Raw genomic sequence first — 24,137 nt, 5'->3', positions numbered from 1 at the left:
TAGCCAAAATAATAAGTAAACTAAGACCACTTTAATTACTTTGATTCCAGTTGATGTTAGCTAATCCCTTAGTAGGGGTGTTGTGATATGTGTCAGTTCCCATATGTTTTGTGGTGTTACGATGTCACTCCGTAATATTTATTTTTAAACTCTACTTTGTATATCTCATTTCAGTTGGCTTCCAGAAAGTAATAGTATTCATCTTTGTGAATGTCATCACTTATTTTAATAAATAATCTGTTTTCTTCTTCATTTCCCCTCATACACGATGTAGTCTGTGCTCAGCCCCTTGCCTTCATTTTCCTACTTACTGACTTTTGGGGCAGTCTTTTGGTATGGTATCCAAGTGATTTATCACAAAACATACTTCTGCATTTTTCAAAGTGCATTTGCTGCTAATGAAAATGTTAGACAGTGCTGGGCTTTGGATGTTGCCTTTTATCCATTAGCTGTGGATATTTATGTTAGTGGGATTTTATGAAGCAAGTTTCTTCAGTGTATCTACCTTGAATGTGATAATCTAAATGAAGAGGTATTTCTTTCCCGTGACAGCTGATGGACATGTTCCATCATTGGGATTTCGATGGTGTTCTATAGGAGTAGTTTTAGAAGTACCAGCTGGTGTAGAAAATTCTCCTCATCACTGTGCAGCAGATTGAAGTTGCTTAACAGATCAGGATGCTGATTTTACCTGCAAAATCAAGGTTAGAAGCCTTCTGGATGCTATGATTGTATTGCTTTTTGCAGAATTCTTTCAGTAAACTTTGGGTTGAAATCAGATTTCACAAAAAATTTTGGGTGCAATCTAATGATTTCAGCAAAGCCAAATTAGATCAGCTCAATAGATATTTACTGGTAGAGTGAAGGCAGAATGGTGTATTTGAGAAGCAGCAAAATGAGTGGGAAAATTCGTTTTGTAGTTTCCATCTTTGGCGCAGATGAAAAGATGGAGTCAGAAGGTCATCTGTCATGCACAGGTTGAATGTGCTCGCTAGAAGATTTCTAATTCCTGTTGAAATTAGTAGAAAAGTATCCCAGTGTTTTTGGAGGCTGTTAAAGTTTTAACTATATAATTAAAATGTAATTAAAATTACATAGTGTTTTTTCTTACCTATAATGTTATTATTTTTCTTACCCATACTGTCAGCCTATCCTGCTCACTGTTCCACGGTGAATAGGTTGACTGGTGCCTCTTCAAAGAAGAGAGAAGGCTAAGACTTGGAACTGTCAAATTCCATGGCAAATTTGGGGGGTAAGACACCACGACATCAGCTTCCTGCTATTAGGAGAAGAGAAACAAGATACTGGTTTCAAAATATTTGTTGAATGCAGGATGAAGGGTGCAATGAGAATAGTGTAGATAAGCAAAAGTGAGTTGGAAAACCAAGTTCATGGGAAGAAGGTGAAATCAGAAGAAAGGGAGGAAAAGAACAGGTAAAGAAATTGTGTTGAAAATGTGTTTGTACATCACTAGCTATCTAGGTGGAATAGGCAGGCCAGAATTTTCTCACTTGCTCATTAATAGTAACTTATTTTTCTCCTTAAACCTTCCTGTCTAAGGAAAAGGGGTCAATACTGCTGATACTGTGGAATTCACTTTAATAGTATGCAGAAGATGGTTACTGTCTTTCATAGAAATAGGGGAGTTTGCTTTTTCCACGCCTAGTTATAGGTATGGCCAAAAATGAGTGATTTTGTCATGGTTAGAAAATGGCCATGTTTCTTCAGATAGGGTTTGAGTTTTTCAGGGCTGACTGGGCAGCAGGATTTTTCAGCCTTGAATGTTGATCTTCTCTTTACATGTTCCAAAAAATTGTCGGCATATAGAGTGGCAATTCATATAATACTTACAAAATAAAAATGATCAGAAACCTGTGCAAGACAGGCGAAGCCCATTAGCGCAGTCAAAAACAGATGAGAAAAGAAGCAAGGGTTGTCCTGATGGAAACCATAGGGGAAAAGTCAAAATTAGAGGGTGTATGGAGGATGTTGTCCTACAGAACATTTGAAGGTGAGAGCAAGAAGTATGAATGTGATTCAGAAGGCAATAGGGCTTCCTTTGAAGTTGGGAAAATTTGCCAGACTTTGTACAAGGTCTGTTTAAATAAAGACTGTCTGCAAGACTGGATGTAATATTTGGTTATTAAATAAAAGGGCATCTGCTCTTGTAAAAGCCACCCTGTTTTGTTCGTGTATGTTATTGGCTATTTTCCTACTTTGTACAGGCTTTCTATAGAATAAGCTTATGGCAGCCTGACAAATGGAGCATTTATTGTGGCTAAAAGTACTGTAAACAAAACCAAAATAGCAAGTTTTATTGGCTTTTATAATACATTACAATTTTTTAAATTGGCAGCGGTATAGTGGAATTTAGTATTTTAGGACCCAAATGTTGTTATCTGAAAACAGTGGACTTCATTTTCCAATTCCTTTTTCTATTTTGTGCAGCACTTTTTTTTTTTTCTGTTTGTTGCTCACACCCATGTGTTGTAGAAACAGATTCTAATAAGAAACATTTACAGACTCAGTTGCTCATTCACGTGTAGCTCCACACAAATGCATTGCCTGTATTTGTTCTCATCTGTTTAAAAAAGTAATTATTTGCCTTTGAATTTGAAGAAAATCATGATTTGAGTCTGCTTCTCATATTGTCTTGTTATGAGCTGAAGCATATGGAACCTTCATTATAACTAAAACAAGATAAACTCTCCAAGGTAACAAAGAAACCTCCTTGAAATGCCTATGAAAATTAAATATCTGTGTTTTATACAAAGATTTGATCCAGCAATCATTATTCAAATAGAAATTCCACTGAAGTCCAGAGGAATTTTGCTGGAATAAAGAGTTTATGATTAAATTCTTTGGAATCAGTAGTAGTGTTGAACCTGGTCCCAGCAGGTATGAGTGAGGTCCAGTCCCTTATGCAGTTGTATTGTCTTCCTGGGGTAAGGAGAGTCTCTATTTTCCCAGCTGAACTTATTTTTAGTGTCAAGTTCTTCAAAGTCTACTTTGAAAAGAAATGTTCAAGCTGCAAAGGCAACATATTAGTTGTGTGCTGGAATTCTTTCCTTCAGACCTGGTGAATGTCAAAACAGTACGTAGATACATGCCATTAGCAGGTGAGTACTGGTAGTGGCACAGAGTGCTTGTTGATTCACGATAAGAAAGTCAATAATTAAGTTAAATTAAGTTTTAAAAGAAAAGGCACATTCCACACAGCAAAAGCTAAAGAATTTATGTTTTTATAGTGTTCTAAAAAAAGTTAGTGAGTGTCATACATCAGTTTAAAGTTTTGTTAATTCTTAAGTAGAAACATATGAAAATTCAGCAATCTTATCAGAGATCCAGTATTAACGCTTGAGACCTGGGAGGGGAGGGAAAGAGGGAGAAGGGGAAAATGTTTTCTTACAGCACAGATTGAGCCATTAAGCTTGAATGTCAAAAAGAGAGGTCCTCTCTGCCTGTTAAGCCTCTTCAAACACTCATAAGCCTTATTTATATTTATACTTATGTTGATGTTTAGTGTCTATCACAGGAATCATGGTGAGAAATTTCTCTGTTTCAGGATGGATTTTTGTTTGGGGATTTTTATATTTTTTTTTTGCTCCGGCAAGATCTGTCTGATGGAGATTTATAAGCAAGTGCCTGTTCATTATGGCTGTGTATTGTTTTTATTTTTTAAGAGAATATATGAACATAGTTTCTTTTAAAGAAGAGTTTTAAAGAAAGTAGGCTATCTTGTCTTCCAGTTTTTGCAATATTATATCACAAAAAAGGTTTACTCTTGGTTCTGTTGTGTGTGTTTTCTGTAATGACTCTGTAGATGAATTAAAGAGTTTCTGGAATCAGTTACCAAGAAGTGAAACGTTATTAACTAAAAGGGAAAATGATCCATCTTCGTCAGACACATAACATATTTCAGGATTGCTTTTTCATTTAAAATACATAAATGAAGTTGCCTCACAACAGAAGAAAAACTTTCTTCCTAAAGGTTTAATTGTCCTTCTGCCAGTTTGAACTTCTGGATCTACTGGACTGGATTCATGTTGTCCAGTGTCAGGACAGAGAAGGTCTGATATTTCTTATTTATTCTGATTTACTGTGGGATAGAAAACTTTTTGGATACCACAGAGCAACAAACAAAGTCATAATACTCCTTATCCTTTTTTTATTTCTTTGGTGGGTCACTTTTAGAAGTATTTTCTCAACTCAAAAAATAGTATCTCTGCCTGAAAATTTTATTTCAGCTGTCACCTTTAAAAATATTTATGAAATCTGAAAGGAAATTGAGGGTTATTTTTCTCCTTTCCTGACCTTGTTTTCTATATTTGGCAGTATTGAATAATGTATATATAACTGCATGATCAATTTTGCATCTGTGCTGATAGGCAATTTCGTTTCTTAGTCTCCCGTTCAAAAGTTACGTCACAGTGACAATGCACTGTTGCATTAGCGTGCGTGGATGTGTTTCTCCTGACTGTTGGTTTACAGCACTTCTGTGGAGCTGGCGGATCTGAAATGTGCCCTTGTGCCCTTTTTAGAAGTAGGAAGAGACTATTGATGATGGGTGTGGGGAAGGGATTGTCTGTCAGTCATTCATTTAGGTGAAGGAATATTGAGCCGTAATTCTGCAGATGCTTCCAAGGGACAGTGGAGCACAGTAGGGAATGAATAAGATGCTTGGATGATAAAGCCTTTATTGAACCTGGCAAAGAAGCACACTTGGCTTTTTGAAACAGATCATCCACCTTTGATCTGTTTTCAAGGAGTGGGGGTTTATGTCATGGCTCCAAAGCCTGTGGAAATATTTCTGAAGTTAATCCTACTGGTGACCTGCAAAAGAAGGGACAGCTGTTAGATAGTCCTACACACTCGCTGATCTCCCACCACTGCTCGTGGAGTTACCGTCGAAGTTAGTAGGGGCTGCAGCTGCAGAACGAAATGATGGTTGACTATTCAGGGGTCTCAGATATGTATTTCTTTGCTAGTGCTACTGCAGTTGACATAAATCTTAACCAGCATTTAGAAGGAAGGGACAGAGGGGAGAAACATTCGCTAGCATATAAACCTGAGCAAAATCAAAGGAGAAAAGGTTACCAGATGAAATATTTGCCACATAGTATACATTCAGGTAATATGCGTCACTGCTAAATAAAGGCCACTTGAAAAATATCAAGTGTTTTAAAAAGCAAAATAAAATGTGTTTATATTTATAATTAACATTTAGATACAAGTTCTCCTTCGGAAGCAGATGTAAGCCCATCAGCTTTGATGAAGTTTAGTAAGCTTCCACTGGGTTGGTTTTGGTTCTCCAAACAGGTGACCATTGCAAAGAGCTTTGTGCTTGCTTAATTACTAAGTTTTCTCTTCAAAAACAAATATAGACAAAAAAGTTTTTCAGTACCAGGAATGTTTTAAATTTTGGTATGGAATTTGGGTTTCATATTTTAAATTATTCTAGCCAGATACATTAACCAACTAACCAGAATTTAATGACTAGCCTCCAGAAAACACAACTTAACTTGCTGTTTTTCTCCTTTAAGGTGGTTTCACCTAGAGTCCAGACAAGGGAAGAGAACTAAAGACAGAGGAGAAATAAAGGTCAATATTCAGTTTATGAGGAACAACATGACAGCAAGTATGTTTGATTTGTCAATGAAGGACAAAACTAAGTCCCCTTTTGCTAAACTAAAAGACAAAATGAAAGGTCGAAAAAATGATGGGACCTTTTCGGATACATCCTCTGCAATCATCCCGAGTACTCACATACCTGATGCAAATGTAGAGGTATGTAGTGGTGAAGTACAAATGAAATCAAAACCAAAAAAACCTTTCCTTTTGGGACCTCAGCGGCTATCCTCAGCTCATTCAATGTCAGATTTAACGGGATCGCACGTCTCCTCAGAAAAAATGAAATCCGGCACAGTTGGCTACTCTCATCTTTTCAGGCGTCAGCTAGAATCGTTTGGTTCGGTTGATGAGGGTGGTAAGTAAAACTCATGACTGTTATAATTACAGTTCACTGCTATTAGAGCATTCAAAAGTCTGTTTCTTTAGTTTATGAAGCAATTACGAGTCCAAAAAGTTAAGAATTATTGCTGGCCTTTTTTTTTTCTTCACTTCCATTAGTTGGTGGTAACTCATAACTGCTGTTTCTGAGCATAAGAAATAAATTATATTGGTCATAATTTGTGGTAATTTAGCATTTTTCTTCTTATGTCTTCATTTGAGAGTATATTGTAGGGAAGCACTGCATTCTAGAGGGCAAAATAGCGTCTTGTGAAAAATAAAAGTCTGTTTAAAAAGTTGAAAACTATCACGAAAGTTTTAAACCTGATTTATATGAAGAGCTGAAAATACTTTGCATTGTTCAAAGTTGTTATGCAGCAATAGACGACTGTTGCCTTCTGGAATGGCACACTAGTCATAGCTGTCTTCTTTATAGAACTTACTTTTCACACAGGAAACAAAAGTTTGCTGTAGTGTCCATCCATAAATGTTTCTGAATCACAAAGTTAAGGCCACAGCTGTTCCTTTTTTTTTTTTTGTTTCCAATGGCTTAGTTACTCAGCAGTGTTTTGAACTGAGGCTCAGTTGCAAAGCTGCTAGACCGGAGCTAACATGGGTTCTCTGCATGTCAGAAACTATGCTAAGTGTCTCATTGATAATATACTAATGACGGATTGTTTGCAGGGAGTCTAAAATCTCCACATAGAAGGACATTAAGTGTTGATACTTCTAAAATGAACCAGCTTGACAGCACAGTTGACGAAGCTGCACTTGAAGCACAAAATGACCCATTTACCAATGTGAGTGCTTCGTTACCCCAAAAATTTGCTACACTGCCAAGACAGAAGAATCCATTTGAAGAAAGCCCAGCAACATGGGATCCAAACATAAGTCTGTTTTCCAAAGCGGTCGAAATCAGAAAAGAAATTAAAAAGGAGAAAAAAGAGAAAGTTAGTCTTTTTGAAAGAGTGACTGGAAAAAAAGATAGCAAGAGGTCAGATAAACTTAGCAATGGGGGATCAGACAGTTCTACTGACTTGAAATCACCTAGTGCGTTTGGTGAAACTCATCAGGAGAGTTTTGATTATGATTCGACTAATCCGTTTATGACAAACTACAAGCCTACAAGCATGTTGCCATCTTCAAGGTAGGTTTTTGCTGTATTTCGATCTGATATCTTGAACATGTTATATAAATGAAAATGTGAAGTGTTGAGGAACACAATCTTTGTGCTTTATATACGTTTATATCATTGCTTATCTGTTTCTAAGAAAAAGTTATGAACTTTTTATATAGTTTGATCTTTTCTTCATTTTGAAATTACATTTATATTACTAATATTACTAATATGTACTGTGAATGTTCTTGGGTACTTGCGTTTGTGGAAGACCTTGTTCGTGCTTCAGAATAGGTTCTTCCTGAAAGTTCTGCTTTAACTGAACACTCGTTGCTAATTATTACACTGCCCTAAGCCAAGGTTTTAGAGGCAGAAGTTTCAAGTCTGAGCCAAAGATGAAATGGAATAAATAAAAGGATGAAAAAAATTTGAGTAATGAAAACAAATCCTGTGGATTTCACCATTTGGGAAAAAAAAAAAAAAGGATTTAGATTCTATACATTAAAGCACAAGAATTGACGACCATTCTGTTTCTAAATGGGAGCACCCACATGGGCATTTACCACACTTGAATTCCTTTGGCTCACTGAGTTCCTGTGTATTCAAGTCATTGCACAAGGCAGTAGTTTATGTGTTAAGCAGAGTGACCAGTGTTGATAAGAAACTTTGATTTAAATAATCCATTTTATCCTTTGTTTATCTATCAACAGTTTACTTGTTTTCCTTAAAACAAACAAACGAACAAACACCCAAAAGTACATCCCACAGTTTCCTTTCTGGCTTTTGTTTGCTAGTGAGGAAGATATACTGTCTCTCTCTTTATATATATACACACATATATACTGTTCCCGATGGACAAATGTTTAATCAGTTAATTATTCAACTGTTATTCATTTGTATTCTTTTTTTTCTGTATATTAATGCTAGAAATTAAAAGTTTGTGTTTTTTTTTTTTTCCAAAGTAATGATTTGTTTCTATTTAATGACTTAAATTTGATAGAAATTGAATTTAAATTTAAAATTAAAATGCTCCAAACTGGAATTTTAAGGTTGTAAAATAAATCACTGTTGTAAATGGAAAACATGGTTCTAACAAATGTGCCTTTTCACTGTCTGTTAGTTCCTTAATTAATGACACAGTAGTATTGTCTTTAAAAAAAAAAAAGTAATTTGTTTCTTGTTATGTTGTTCTTTAAGACTTTAGAACAGATTGAACTTACTGTATCCCAGCTCCGTTTTATTTATAGGTGAGAATGCATGCACTCCTGATATAAGTTTATAATAATTTTCTCAAGAAATTTAATCATGGATGTGAATTAGATAAATGAACTGAAATGGAATGGCTATAGAAAAGATTTGGTTGCTACAAGCTCATACAGACTTCAGTGAATTATCTTCTTAGTGTCTTCTACAAGTCAAGTCAGTTCCTAGTGTCTTAAAAAACATGTTTACAGACAGTGTCCTAGAATATTATTTATGTAATAAAGGATTTCTCTAGATTAGAATAAGGTTAGGATGTAGCTTGGTTTGTCAGAACTTAAACTTCCATTTAAATAAGCTCCTTTAAAGACAAGTAATTTAAATAACAATTAAAATTACATAGCTTTTTTTTTTTTAAATGAAAAAATGTATTCAAGCAGATGCTAGATATAAGTAGAGAAATCTCTTGAAGTTCTTGAATGCAGCAGATCTTGATAAATATAAATCTTTAACGGTAATCACGATGGACTTTTTTTTTTCTTTATTTTGTAACTAAAAAGCTCATCACAGTGCCCATTCAGAAGGACTCTAGTCATTTGTTCCTTCTCTTTGTATGAGTCTCTTTTACTAGTTCTTGACTTTTATGTAAACATAAACTTTTGATAAGACAAATAGATATTCTGTTATTTTCAAAAAACAAAAAATAGTAAACATTTTTGACCTTTTCTATAAGACAGCTATTACGGAATAATATCTAGCATGCAATAATTTAAGTTAGAAGCTCTTACTTTTTATACGCTCCAGTATTATGTTCTGTGAGAATCTTTTAGAATAAGTTCACTTTCTTTCAAATGTATCTTGTACAATTATTTTCTTTTGAAGTAGAAACTAATATAAAATGTGCATGTTTAATGAGTTTACAGTTTAAGTTTACCTTTTATCTGGAGGATTTGTTGAATAGAATCCATTTTAAAATTTTCGAACTACTAATACCGTGAAGAAAGACTTGTGTACGTCTGTGGGGACAAAACACATGAGATTGAGTAACAGATTCAGTATGCAGAAGGCACACACAGGGAATTTAGACTCTGAGTTGCGTTTTATTTGCTGAAGATGCTGTTAAGCTCTTTTGGATGGGTACCATTTCCACAAGTAAACCAGGCAGTATCTTTTTATTAAGGTGTGTCCAAAATCAGTGTTCTGGTGTGGTTGAGGAGTTTGCTTTGCAGGGTGATCTCCCAGTTAAACCCACTTAGCTAAGCCTTTGTTTGAGTGATGGAACGGTCCTGGGGCAGGTGAACTGGGTTCCTCTCTGATGAAACTCAATTGGAAAATGTATTCCAGGAGCACACTGTAGCCACAAAAGGGCATCCAGTCCGTGGGGCAAGGCTGGAGATAGTGGAAGAAAAAAAAAACCCACCCTCAAAAAAATGACTAAACCCAACTCCTTCATGTGCAGAGTGTGAAGGTCAGGTTCTTAGCACCGATGAACCTATGCCTGTAAAGTCAGTAGGAGTCTTTTCAGTGGCTTTGGTGAACTTTGGGTCAGGCTCAAGTCCATCCTAATTAATGGAGTTTGGTAATGTTGACTAAGCAGCAATGCTGTGCAGGACAGCAGCTGCTGACAACTTCACTAACTTCTGACTAGGTGAGTTGCAGGACAGAGTTGCTGAATAGCCCTTCATCCAACCAGTCATTAAGTGCTAGCAGGCTGTATAGGTACTGTGCCACTAATTACTCTTACTTACTAATTAAAAGAATGAAGATAAATACATCTTCCACGTGTTTCTCAGCTGCTGATACAGAAAATGTGGAAGTGGTTTAGCAACAGTTATAGGATTATTTTTTTTTCCTAAAAGCAAGAAGTATCCCAGGATTATTTGAAAATTATTATTTATTTTTATTACTATGACTTATTGTTATTTCAAGAAGGTTTAAGAACTATTTTGGAAAAGCAAAACAAAACCTGCCTGGTTTGTGTATAATACTAGTTGTCAGGAAATCACAAAATATGGACCCTAATTTCTATTAATCTCTGCTCTGGCAAAGGCCTGTTCTGTGGCTTTGGCTAAATCACTTAGTCTCCTTGCTCCTGATCTGTAAAACGGGGATGATATTTTGTTACCTCTTACAAATGCTGAATGGATAAATTAGTATTTTTTAAGGGTTTTATAGATACGGTAATACAGTATTACATAAGTGCTAAGATTGGGGTTTTTTATTGTCTGGTGTAGGTGTAATATAGATATTTATGAGCTGATTTCTTGACAATTTAAAAATGCTGCAGTCTCATAGTGAAACAAGAAACGCTGTTTTTGCAAATATTACAAAATCTATTAGTTCCAGAGGATTTATATCATACAGCCAATGAAAAATTTTTAAGCGCACAATATGTCTGGTATTTTTAGCCAGCATTTACCAATAATAGTTTTGCCTCCGTACTTATTATTCCATTTCTTTGAAACTTTTACCTAATATTATTGTAAGTTGCACTCATTTTTACAATTACTGTTATTGTCCTGGCTCTCAAGAGGTTAATTTGCAGTTGGGAGCCACGTGGATTTTGTATTGAACACAGTTACAGAAATTGAGGATACTTCTGGAAAACAAAGATTGTTTTGTGCCGTGACCAAACCTCGCGCATCATTTCTCTGAAATTGTTTGTGTTTAGGAAAATACACTACAGTAGGCTAATAAACTGATGTGAAAATTTCTCAATTTACACCACTTGACAAGTGCTAAAAGAAAAGCATCTTTAATTTTAATGTGTTATTAGGACCTTTTTAGAGAGATTGTGCAAGTTATTAACAAGGTCCTCTGAGACAGGAGACGGGTAATTAACAAGACCTACAGAAAGAGAGTTTAGGTAATTAACAAGATCTTAGGCACTGGACACAGGGAAACAAATAGTCCAATATTTAAAGCTGACAGGTTGTTACTAGTCGGATCAAATTCCACATCTGGGAAACTGAATTGATAGGTGTTTGGGAGCTTTCTGAGAAACATTATATATAAAATATATATATATACATGCGCGCAGTATAAGTGTGTGCATGTATATACATATATGTATATCAAGATTATATATTAAAAAAATCATTTCAGAGTTGCACTTCCACGACCTAAGTATTGTTAAACTTAGAGAATTTAAAGCTTATGCCTATGTAGTAGTTACACTTCAAGTTCTTGCAATAAATATGTTACACTCTAAGCAATGTGGAAGATGGAATAGTGGAGGAGAAAGAAATATGTTTCTTACTAGGATTCACTGTAACAATTATGGATAATGCTCATATTTGTAACATTAGTAATTAGTCAGTTGGAACATATACAGAAATATTATTTATTTTCTGTGTTTTTTTTACTGCTTCAGCCTTTTTTAAAATCACAACTCAAAAAAAACAAGCCAGCCCAACCCTTAAACTCATCTCTTTCGCATCTTTTTGCTTTGTCTGTCATTTCCAAGTGCGGTTATTTTCTTCAGCCTCTCTCCCTATACTGTCATCACATGTAGGCATTAGAGCTGCCTCCCTCTCCAGTGTTGCCTGTTCCAAACAAATCACTATCTGCAGTTTCATTTTTCCCAATGGATGCAATGTTTGCAATAAGCAATGTCTCTGCATTTTGATATGTCCGTTACTAGATTCGGGGAAAAAACCAAGTGAGGTCCCATGAAAATATGAGGCTCTCGATAACCGCGATGTGTTTGGATCATATTAAATTGTTAAGTCTAAAGAAAAGCTGATGACTTTTACATTTCAGCAAATACTAAAATTTTGCATGTGTGATGGTCACCTAGTTAGAGAAGCTTTTGCAAAATCGTGGTATTACTCTGAATTTCTAGGTTACTGCTTGTCAGTTGAGCTAAGTCAGTAGAGCAGGTGCCTGGCTCTAGTCAGATGCAGTTGTGAAGTAAAACCTCTTAGCTTAAACCACAGTGAAGATAAGTTATTAATGCAATAACTTCAACATCATCAAAGCTAAATGACTAATGAATGGTTTCAGTCTTGCCTGTTACATATGATGTGCCAGAGGCATAGTTACTGGCCGCAGCTCCATTGGAATGAACCCCAGAAGTTGCCTGGTCAGAGCAAAGGGTTGTAATGGCTGTGGATTTCTTTACCAAGTAGGTCATCCTTTTCCAGTATACAATACAACTCACTATTTTTAATTTTTGTATGCCTTGTTCAGAAATGTTGATCTCTAACAAGTTTATTACGGTGATTGCTTGAGCAATAAAGTTTGTTCTGACATTTTAACATATATTTCTCTGTTAGTCAAAAAATGACGAGGTGAACAATGCTATTTTAAGAATTTTGTTTCCTCTGTCAGTGTTAGCATGTCTTATTTTAACTACAATGTACTTCTGCATTGCTTTTCTTGAAATGAAAGGATTTTTTTCAGTTCTCTACTGAAATTTGACTAGCTTTATTTCTAGTCAAATGCGATTATCTATAGTCCAGGTAGAATATTGACAGTCTATGACGCTGCATTAATTATACTGTAGACTGTTAATTTTTGTTAATTCAGTGTGGTAAAGCTGTCGGTTGAACATTCTTTCAGGAAAACAAATACATTACAGGTAGGCAGGCAGTAAGGGGAAACTACAAAACAAGCAGAAGTCATGCAAGGATTCTTAGTCTGTGCTGCCAGGACTGTTGTCATCTGATTTAGAAAGATCACTGCATGTGATGACAGAGTAATGAAATCTTTCACAAAGCTACTAGAAAGCTATGGTCACAGTATTAGGGATATTACTAGGATGGTTTGGAGCAATCAATTCCTAGAGAGAGATTGTAGAAATACCTAGTGTTCATCTTAACTTTTGCTGACTCTTCACCGGCAATCACCTCCTCCTAATTAGGTGTCTCTTTTAGGAAAACTGTTTTGGAAGTTGATCCTGCTGGCTGAACAAGATTTTTCCAAGATCGTCTGTTGGTGCACATTAGGGCATGTGAAAACTTTTTTGCATGGATGCACGAGACATATTATCTGTCCCAAGGGGAAATCCACTGCCTGTTCTATTTGCTTAAAAAAAATTAAATAGTTATATCCAGTTTCTTTGTTAATAAATGCTGAATCTATATAAAATTGATGAACTTTTTTTTCCCCTGTTTCATTATAAGAACTAAGAATTAATGCTTTTTTTTAAGCATTCAGAAATGGTTCTGGAAGGTTCAATATAAAATTTTACTTTAGGGTTGGTTGATATTTGTGGTTGACTTGCAGATCTCTAAGGGTAGGGTCTTCTAGTGGCAGTGCTGGCACAACTTTTAGTATAAAAGTTCTTCAGTGGTTAATTGAGAATAAAACTTCATTAGTTTTTTAGCCGTAGCACAACTGCCTAGTAAAAGGAACAATATTTAAATGCTTAAAAATATTTTTCTGTAAACTGTTGTTTGTTCCTAGAAACTTACATTAAAATTCAGTTGAGTACACTATGTGAGATCACTTTTGATTTTAGAATGTCTTTTAAGTCATGAGTAATAAATTAGTTTGCACAAGTAATGTGTCCAGCAGTGTGCAAGTACAAGTGTCGTTATTTTAAGATACTTCTGGTTTTGGCAGGAGAAGGCTAGCGTTCTGGTAGAGCTCATGAATGCCGCCCTGTACGCCTCCTCTTCCCTTGGTCTGTCCCCAGCAGTATCAGACACCTCAGAATTGCTCATCAGCCTGTTGTGGATCCAGATTCATGTCTGTTTTCAAAATGAAGGTGTCTATGTATAAAGCCAAATTTTTGTTAAATTTTTCAAGTTGTTTTAACTGAAGGTTTCTGTGCTTCTGTATAGTTGCATTGTTGTGTTTCTGCTGCACTACATCTGAGATATACATGAGCTACACGAGAAAAGGCTACTTCCTTGAAGTGCGTATTGTTCAGGACCGTTATCAAGCACCATATTCTGAAACTGTAACTTTGTCTCAGGGAGCCTTCTGCCTTCTTTGAAGGGCTCTACAGAGTGCAGCAGTATACTCATGAACAGACCATTTCCAAAGTAGTCTATGTAAAGAATATGTAGCTTGAGAAGAAACCATTTGCAAAAGATGCGTGTCTTACATTCAAGTTCGGGAGGTTTGGTCCAGTTTCTTAACTCTTGGCATGAGACTTTATAGTAATATTAAGAAATGGAGTAATATCAACAAAACCTGATATTCTTTTTGTGTCCTCCTGTGGTTACACAAACTCCAGAAGACCTTGGAGCATGGCTTGACAGCAGGACAATTTATATAGTGAAGTGTCTTAAGTGATGTTACCCAGAATCTGATTGGGAAATAAATGGTAATATGCTTATTCCATACTTGCTTAGCTGCCAGACATGACAGTCATTCCTTCTCAGAGTATAAAATGATGTCTACATTGCCAGGCACAGCAGGCTAATAATATTCTATGGAAAGCTAAGTTTCTGAATTTCATTAGCTGTATCTGATTTTATTCATTTCTTTTGTGTTTCTAGTACATTGGTAATAACTTAAATTACATCCTAATATTTCAAGGTTTTGATATGTGTTGTGAGAATCCAAAGAAAAATGCATAAGCAATGTAATAAGAATCAGTCCAAAGACTGAGAAGTAGGAACAGGAATATTTCAACTCTAATGGAAAATGAACATGGTAAAGCTTTGCTAATTGCCTGTGCATAGACCTTCCATATTAAAGGAAAAAACCTGAAAGCTCACGGTGAGCTTACTGGTATAATGGATATTTTACAGGATGTCAAGTTACTATAGAAGAATTCAGTAGTTTGAATAGTAATGATTAATATAACTGTCCTAGTTTTAATTTCTCATAGTATACAGTACAATGATCATATAACTAATACAAATAGCAAAAGATAAGGAAAAAGCTTTTGCTCCTTAAGAAAATATGCTTTCTATACAGCATAATGTAAGAGTCTCATTCCCATTCATTATGTTGTCAGAGTAAATGGTTCCGGCACTAAAATGTTTAAATCAGTTGTAGGAAAGATTTTTTTAAACATTGTTTTAATCTCTAGACATTTAGAAGCTAAATATTTAAGCAGCCACTAGACCTAGCGTTTGAATTTTTAACTACCATTAAACTTAAAAAGACAAAATTAGAAGCTCCAGTCATAAACTTGAGCTTGTGGTACATCCTAAACTGAACTCCACTGCATTGAAGCTTCTATACAAACTGCAAATAATCAGCATGCAGTGTAAGTATTTAACTACCTCATTAAAAAGTAGGTATTATAGAAGAAAAAGTGAGTTCTATGTAGTTCTAATGAAATGTGTTTAAATAGGGAAAATAACAAGAAAGTGTAAAATAATATGCTTGCTATGATTATGAAATAGTAATCCACAGCACTCTACAGAATCAGCATTATAGTATGTCTGTCTCCATTATTAGCTTATGCTATTGTTATTTCTCATCACTTTTCTCCTCCCAGCAACATGGCGATAGGAAAGGGTTCTCATCTCAGATGAGCTAAAATTGAAATCCAAGCTAATAAAACCCCAGAAATCCAAACAAACGTTACTGTTCAGTAAAAATGTGCATGTAAATTAAAAGCTATATCCCAAGCAATAAAATAATGGATGTGATTTCATCTGGTAAAAATAGCTGATAGAAAGTAACTGTTAAGGGAACTAATTGAAGTCCCAGATGAGCGAAATGGGCAACCTGACTAATTGCTGTGATAGACTGAAGGAGTCTATTCTGCGTATAGTGGGGTAGGGGCAATGTAGAAGTTGGGTGGCTTGGTCGGTCAGTCACCTGCATGATCCTGCTGCAGCTCATTTTGAATCTGTGCTGGTGTGATTTACCTCCCTTTTACTAGTTCCTAACTTTCTTGAAGGTGATCAGAGTGAATGGAAGTTTATTAGTGGTAAGAGACAAACTGTTAAAAATTATTATGGGACGAGGGACATCACCTTGAGGCACATGAGACTCCAAAGTGATGGAGAGGGGTGTTTCTTGTACTCTCTGGATGAGTGGAAGAGGGAGAAAATGACTTGATTCCTTGAGATGATGAAGAATACAGGAGGAAGAAGGTAGATGAGCTCTTTTCAGCGAGCAGAAAGAGGAGTAGACAAGCCAGTTTGTGTAGGTTGGAAGGTATGTCCAGTAAGACGGCATTAGACATAACACCAGGGAGTTAGACACAGTGTTAATGACAATGAGCCAGAGAAACCCAGATTGACTTTAGTTCTCAGAGTGAGTTGGCAGAAAGTCCATTCGTTAGAAAAGAATCATCTTTTTACTTGTAAACTGGGCAAAATTATTTTGGGCGTAATTGAGAAACAATAATTATAGAATCCTACAATGCCACTTTTTTTTTTTTTTTTTTTACAATCGCAGTTCACAGGAAACTCTACTCAAAACAAAGCTAAAAGAACTCTTTTTTCCCAAGCTGTGAACGTAGTTTTTGCCTGCTACCATAGCAAAAGTTCCCTGCCAATTTATCAAACCCGGGTAAAAAAACAGAGCTGGGACTATAACAAGCATTATCACCGTGAACTGTGATTGTAACACAGCAAAAAAAAAATGACATTATTTTTTATAATTGCTTAGCTCAATGATTCAGAATGCTCTTAGGAAGTCAAGAAAATGGGTGCTTGAAGGAGGCTTATGGCGGTCATACAGCGTGTGGGCTGTGGTCCTCGAGGTGTGTTTTCTGTGAGCTATTGCCAGTAATCAAGGGAGACGGTAACTTTAGGGGTGTATTATTGTGATGAAATTTAAATTAAAAAAATAAACGCGCTCATGAATTTCAATACACCAAACACGCAACTCCCCCAACTGTACGCATTCATAATTTTACGGTGTTTTCTTTCGTGGTATTACTTGGTCCTCGGACAGTGAATTATGTGTGCGGCGGTGAGAGCCTGCGTCTGCTCACGCTCACCTCGGGCTGGAAGCGCTGGCAGGAAACCCTGCGGGGCTCAGCGAGGCCGCAGAGCTCCCACCTTACTTAGCAGACAATCTGATTTAAAAAAATGTTACATGCATTCTCAGCACCTGTTTCTTCCTTGAGAAGCAGTATATTTTCCACATATCTCTTTAAAATATGAGTAAGAGTATTCATGGGGTTTGGGGTTTTATTGAGGAATATGCTATTTAATAGTTTTTCATTTTTTGCAAGTGTATTCAAATTGCTTCATGTGAAATACGCAGATGTTCTCTTTTGTAATTGCAGTTACAATGTCCGCAATGTTACAGAAATGATTGCAGGTTTTTTAACCAACAACAAAAAAAACAATTAGTTGGTATTGCCTGTGATTTATATTTCTAATTTTCAAACGTAACTTTTTGTAGTCAGAACTGCTGCTTTTCTTTCAAGCTGCTGCTCTGAAAAAGAGGCCCAGAACTTATTTCACAGAAACTAGAAAGTCATTCAAGGCAATGAAAGATCTTGCTTTTTTAACCTTTCAGAAAGTCACTCAGTTGAGCAGTCAGGCTGTATTATTCTATATCTTGTCTAACATGAGGAAACAGTCCCAAAAGAAAGATATCCCAAATTAACGCCACACTTCGTTAAATAGAGACATTCTTGGTTTTCACCAAGCTAATTCGATCCAGTTCAGTTAACTCATTTTTTTTGTACTCGGATCACAAAAGGCAGCCATGAATGAAGCAAGTTCATCATGTGTTTGACACATCAGTGTGAAACTAAAAGGCAGGCTGGGAGGGAGGGTTCCTGCCTTTAGCTTTTAGACAATACGCGATGAAAGAGGCCCCTCATTCAAAACTGGTCTCCAGCAAACTAGGCAGACTGCTGCGGATCACTGTTACAAACAGGTATAATGGGAATTAGCCAGAACTTTGATTCGTCAGACACCTCTTGATTCCTAGTTGTGACTGTTCGCGTAATCCAATCTTTATCTAATATCCTCAGTCCAGCAGATGGTTCACGGGACGTCTGTATGAGCAAAAACCTGCCTACTTCGGAAACAAAAAATAATGTACAGAAGAAAAAAATGAAATGTAAAAAAAAATAAATTGTAATGTAATCACAATTTTTTTTTTTTTTTTCAGAAAAAAATCTGGTTTTGTATTTTACATAATTTACTTTTGTAATTATGTCCCTTCCACTTTTACACTATGAAATACAGGGTTTATAAATTCAGATAACAAAGTGATGAACAGTCACAAAATACATGTCCCTTACTTTAAAATAAAATTTAAAAAAAAAAAGTCTAAACATATTTTTTTGTAACTTTTTTCTCAGTCAACAAATGTCACCCTTGACAGCCAGGACATGTGGTCTAACTAAATAGTAGATTCTGGGATATGAAGGAATGATGTCTGCTATGATGCTACCAAGTAAATAGAATTTGTGAGCCATATCCGAATTCTGAACATGTTTTCAGAAAGTTAGTTTTCTCTCCAAACTTGTTGCAGGAAGTACATAAGAACATAGTAGTGCTGATTTTTGAAGATAATTCCTAACAGTTACATCAACCTGAGATGTCAGTGGACAGTTTCTTAGGCCTGACACTTAAGACAATGGCTGCTTTTATCTATATCACCCGCACTTTTGCAGTTGAGGAAGAAAAAAATCGCAACAGAACAGCATCATGAAATAGCCTTGCTGTTTGAATATGTAGGATAATCACTAGGGTTATAAAATAATAGACTGTTTACTCAAATTTTAAGTACAAAACCAATGTTTCTGACGGAAGATGGCTTTTCAGCTCTGACTTAAGCTGGTGATCTCACTGGAATTTCTAAAGGACCTTTCTCTAGAAGCTGCCATGAAAGCTGGGAATATATGTTAGTCTGCGGGGGTTTAGTGGTATTTTTTAACAATCTCATCCCAGGGACCTGTTTCCAGAATATTTCATTTAAAGTATATCTCTTTGCTTAGAAGCTCGAGGTAAGTCTAATGATAAGAGTGAGGGAAGCCCTATGTATAATATCCTTTCTTGCATATCTTAATTACTTACTCAAATTTTATGATAAAAAGAATGTGAAAAAATGCAAAAAATTGTGAACAAAGAATATATGAAAATTTCCATTAACTTGGAATATTTTCCTACTTTTCATAAGTTCAACGAATCAAGAAAATAAATCATATTAAATATGTTATAGCTATATACCTAATTCAGTAGTGTCTTCTAGTAGATGTTTTGGTCAGATAAATATGCACTGCTAATATTTGCGGGTTTGTTTTTTTTTCCCCACAGTTTTAATGTGAATCCTGCTGGCATTGAGGACCTCAGGAAAACAATGGTGAGTTATGAAGTGCTATGGAAAGCCATCAGTAAATGCCGGCTAATTGGTGCTTGCTTGACAGAATATAAGCTGTTATTCTTGTTTCACCTCATCTAAGGAAATGTTGGGGTTTTTTGTTTTTCTTTTGAAAGATCTGGAAGATCTGATTAGAAAATGACAGGCTTAATACAAATTTGGAAACGAAGAGTTTTGGACTCAGTATGTGGTATACTTCTGGTATGTTGATTTAGAAAAGGGAAAAATTAGGTCTTTGCACAGAAAGTCAAAAGAAAACTTGCTTTCGGTATTTCAGGTGGCTCTAGAGAAGTAAGAGTCAGGTGAAGAACTCTGCGTAAGGCAGTGATGCGTTAATTGCCATAACGGGAGTTTCCTATCGCTATAGTTGAAGAGTTGAGGACAGTCTATAGGTGGTAAATCAAAATGGAAGCAATGAACTGATATATGATAGGATTAACAATACCAATATTAAATGAACCGCCTCTCAGAGAACACTAAAAATAGAAATACTAGCAATTATTATTCAAAATACTCTTTTGACTATAAAAGTTCCTGGAATAAATTGTGTACTAAGAAAAGGCAAAAAAAAAATGCACAAATTTCCTATGCGGTGTCTGTTTGAAGGAAAATGTGGTCTTACTGGAATTTATTCTGTGAATAGATGAAATCTTTAAAAGTGGGTTTGTTTTCAATCTTTAAAATATATAGAAAACAATTTTCACAAGCAGTTAGGACTTTGTACTGTTTGTTTTTTGCTGGTTTATGTAAATGACTTGTAATAACATTTGATGTTATTGTAAACGCCCAAGTTTTTATAATGTAAGTAACTGGTGGGAGATGTCAGAGTATATGCAGGCTGCCTTTGATCAGATAGTAAACTGAATTCTACCAGGCGGTTACTTAATCTCTGACAAAAAGCGACATCAAAAAATTGATTTAACTTAGCAGCTATTGTCTGTAAAGTAACCATAATTACAGTTTCTATGTGCTTGCAAATGTACTACCGCAAATCATGTAATTTATTGCTGGTGAAAGCATCAGTTTAATTCTTTTAAGAAATAAGATGTGAATTGTTTTATTTAAAGGATTTAAAGGTGATAAAAGAATCCTTGATGATTTTTCTTTTGGAATACCAGCTATCCTAAATGTCAGTTGTAGGATTATGAGGTGGTGCTCATTTAATACAAAATACAAATTAGGAGGAGAAAAAACTATATCTCAACCATAGTTTTGAATGAAACCATTTGAATATATTTTTAAAAAAATATTCAAGATTAGTTTCTAAGGTGTTTGAAGTAATTTATTATTAGGTTCTGCAATAATAGCCCTCACCAAGTTATTATATTTCTTCCTTGTGCATCACATTTAGTAATTATGTTTGTATGTCTTCTACTCTGGTGCCAACACCTGTCTCTGAAAGCAGTGTTTAAATGGGAGCAGTAGCCAGTTGAAAGGGCAGCATGAGCTCTTTAAGGCCTAATTAAGAACTGAAAGGAAGATGAAGTAAGTAGGACAAAAGATGTGAAAGTAGCTTAGATGATATTCCCAGAGCAGAATTCCTCATTAGAACAATAAAGAGATGATCAGAGATTGCCAGGCCTTCGTTTTCTCTAACGCCGTTTCCTCGGCTGTCGGTGTGTACCCCAATAGTATTTTGTGGCTGAGACAATCGTTCTTTGCGTAGCTTATTATTTAGAACCTTATTTTCTTAATAATTCATTATAAGATTAATATTTTCTATTAAAATTTTAGTAGCTGTTTTTGTAAAGATATAATTGTTCCTTATAAGTATCATTAGTTGCTCAAACAGAACAGTTAAAATCTTCTTAACTTTAACAATACTTATTTCTAAGTACTAACAATCTTTAACTAGAATTTTGTGTAATTAATGTGATAGATTGTTCCTCCCAAAGATCTGTATAGAGCATGTGTATGACAAGACATCTTTAAAGCATATGCATTACGCACAGTTTTCCATTAAACTTTATATAATAATTAAAGACATCATTGCATCATAATTCCTCTTCCTTTGCCAAATCAGTACATTAGGAAAACCCTATATTTTAGATATGGAAATGTTAATGAGGTCTTTTCCAATGTGTACAAAAAATTAGTATCACAAAGAGAAAATTTCACTTCCTTCTTGTAGAAGAATATGTCCTAAAAATGTAATGTCCACAGAGTGAAGTTATTTTCTCTTCTATACTTGTTGGAAATCAATTGCTAACGAATTTGCAAATTTCATATAGTGAGGGATCTTAATAAGGTAGGAGTTATTGATCACTTACAGTTTTGTAACTTGATAATGTCGTTTAAAATACTGAATGCGCTTACATAAACGTGACAAATATCTCAAATGTAGTGAGAAACCCTTAAAAGCACATCTTTTCAAGATCTACTCTCAGAATATTATTGATGGAGAGAGGCTGATTGATCTGTCATACTTCAGCCTATTTGCAGTGCCCCATCAGTTTTAATTAGGTTTATTTGAAAACTTTGGGCACCTGGATATTTTCATTATTCAGCATATGCCAATGTGTAAATATGGAGCTGTATGGAAAGAAAAGGAAAGAAAAGAAATGAAGCGTGGAAAAGGAATGAATATGACTTTATTATGCGGTGCGCTTCTAGCTGTGCAAGCTCTATCATTTTTAATGACACGTTTCTACTGTAAACAAAAGCTATCTTATGTTCTTCTTCTGCCCTATTAGAGGTGCAGGATTTGAGAGGTTAGATTATTTTACTTAGTTAGAGGTTCCATATCTTTTAAATGTCTCCATTTCTGAATCAGATAAAACTTACTGCTTTGCACGTCTAACACTTTTATAAACCAACTCTCACAATCTTTTTCTCCATTACACATTTCCATGTATTTCATCGTCTGGTTAGTTAAGGTCACAGCTAATTCTTCTTGACACAGAATAAGATGTTGAAGTTTATAGCTTTTTGCATCGCATATTGCCCTTTGTTAAGGGGACTAATTTGTCCGTCTCTGTTAACACCTGCACTTACTGAGTCATCAGAAATCGTTACAGAAACAGTTCTGTTTTCCCTGCTGCTTAATTCTGGGTCCCTCCTGCTTTAGAACAAGCAAGCAAGATCTTTTAGTCGTACCTATTTCTGTATAAGGACTCTGGTGCAAATAAGGTGCAGCCTTTTAATTTCACCTGAAATTCAAAATGGAAAGTTTTATTATATGATTCAGAGACCGAGGCCTGGAGAACCACTGATGGTTAAAAACAGAATACGAAGGACAGATGAGAGCCGATGTCTTTTAAAGCCAAGTAAATGTTTTGCTATGATATGCTCAAAGGGCGAGAACTCAGGAATGTTACAGTGGGACTTGAATTCTCAGGGCTTTCTCTTGTTCTTCTATAATTAAGGTTACCACATAGTCAGTTTCCCCAAATGGAGCTGCTGACTGTTTTTGTGGGTACTGCTCATATGGTCATTAGCTGTGTATACATCTCACTGAGAACAATATCTTTTTTCTGAGACAACAATGTGGGAAACTTACTTTAGACTGAACAACCTGTCTCCAGTTATCTGCTCCAGTGGGGGTGTTGGAGGGAAAAGGTGTAGAGCAAATGGAGGTACGTTGTCTAAGAGTTGTTGCGTCTGTCAAGAGGCGCACATAAGAAACATAAAAAGCAATAACCCATCAACTTGTTCAGAAAACTTAATAAAATCTGGTGGTTTGTGGTTTGTTTTTTTTTTAAACTTATCTGTAGGATGGAAATCCTTTCGACGCCACTGCAGGATACCGTAATCTTACTTATGAAGAGGTTTTGCAGGAGCTGGTGAAACATAAAGAGCAACTTAAGAAGAAGGACACTCATATTCGTGAACTTGAGGATTACATTGATAACCTTCTTGTACGAGTGATGGAAGAAACACCAAGTATTCTCAGAGTGCCATATGAACCTTCTCGAAAAGCTGGCAAATTTTCCAAAAGTTAAGACAATGATACTTGATGGTACTTTCTGCAGAATACGTTAGTGGAAAGAAATGCCACTATAACATTTTGACTTCTTTTCATTCCTTGTCTCCTAAGAAATTCCAGGAATCAGGGGAAGACAGGATGATGGCGTGGGTTTTTTTCGTTTGTTTTTTACTCTGAACACTAGTAGGGACTGCCAAAAGTAACATTCTGTTAGATTACCTAAATAACTTTTCTTTTTTTTCTTTTTGAAAACACCTTTAGGTACAGAGTACTTACAGTAGAGTAAATAATACACATGAAATATGTCCGTGCAGTTTATGTAATAGTTTAGTGTTCACCATGTGGCAGTTTCAGCTGGGAAGTCTGTGCTGTTATGAATGTTTTCTTGAATGAATATTGGTATTACGCAAATACATCGATTCTGGTATTACAGCATGCCATCAAGACCACTGTTTTCAAGCCAGTGCGCTACGCTTCACTAAACCTGTGTGGTTTATTGCAATGGAATGTGGTTTGTTCTACACATACTAGAGGAAAACAGTGATGCACAGTCTTTGCAGAGTAAATGCTGTATTCTATACGATGTGCTTTTTGTATAACGGTGTAAAAAATGCCATGCCTTTTCAGTAATGGTACATGCTGGAATCAGCTATTTTACACTTAAATACTGAATTTTGT

At 35.5% G+C, this 24,137-nt stretch overlaps 1 protein-coding gene across 1 annotated transcript in view; it reads left to right on the top strand.

The window, feature by feature from the left end:
* The window catches only part of RAB11FIP2 (RAB11 family interacting protein 2 (class I)), a 30,017-nt gene extending 6,368 nt beyond the window's left edge, over nt 1-23,649 (top strand). Inside the window, exons 2-5 of the mRNA XM_009881584.1 lie at nt 5,544-5,986; nt 6,694-7,156; nt 19,471-19,516; nt 23,248-23,649. Coding sequence (XP_009879886.1) covers nt 5,544-5,986; nt 6,694-7,156; nt 19,471-19,516; nt 23,248-23,475 — 1,180 coding nt within the window. The 3' untranslated portion in view covers nt 23,476-23,649. The remainder of the gene's footprint in view (nt 1-5,543; nt 5,987-6,693; nt 7,157-19,470; nt 19,517-23,247) is intronic.
* Nucleotides 23,650-24,137: the final 488 nt, after the last annotated feature.

The sequence above is a fragment of the Charadrius vociferus genome, unplaced genomic scaffold (genome assembly GCF_000708025.1).
Source record: "Charadrius vociferus isolate BGI_N301 unplaced genomic scaffold, ASM70802v2 scaffold282, whole genome shotgun sequence".
Classification (NCBI taxonomy): Eukaryota; Metazoa; Chordata; class Aves; order Charadriiformes; family Charadriidae; genus Charadrius; species Charadrius vociferus.
Note: the sequence above shows the minus strand (reverse complement) of the source record. Positions and strands in the feature narration are given on the sequence as shown.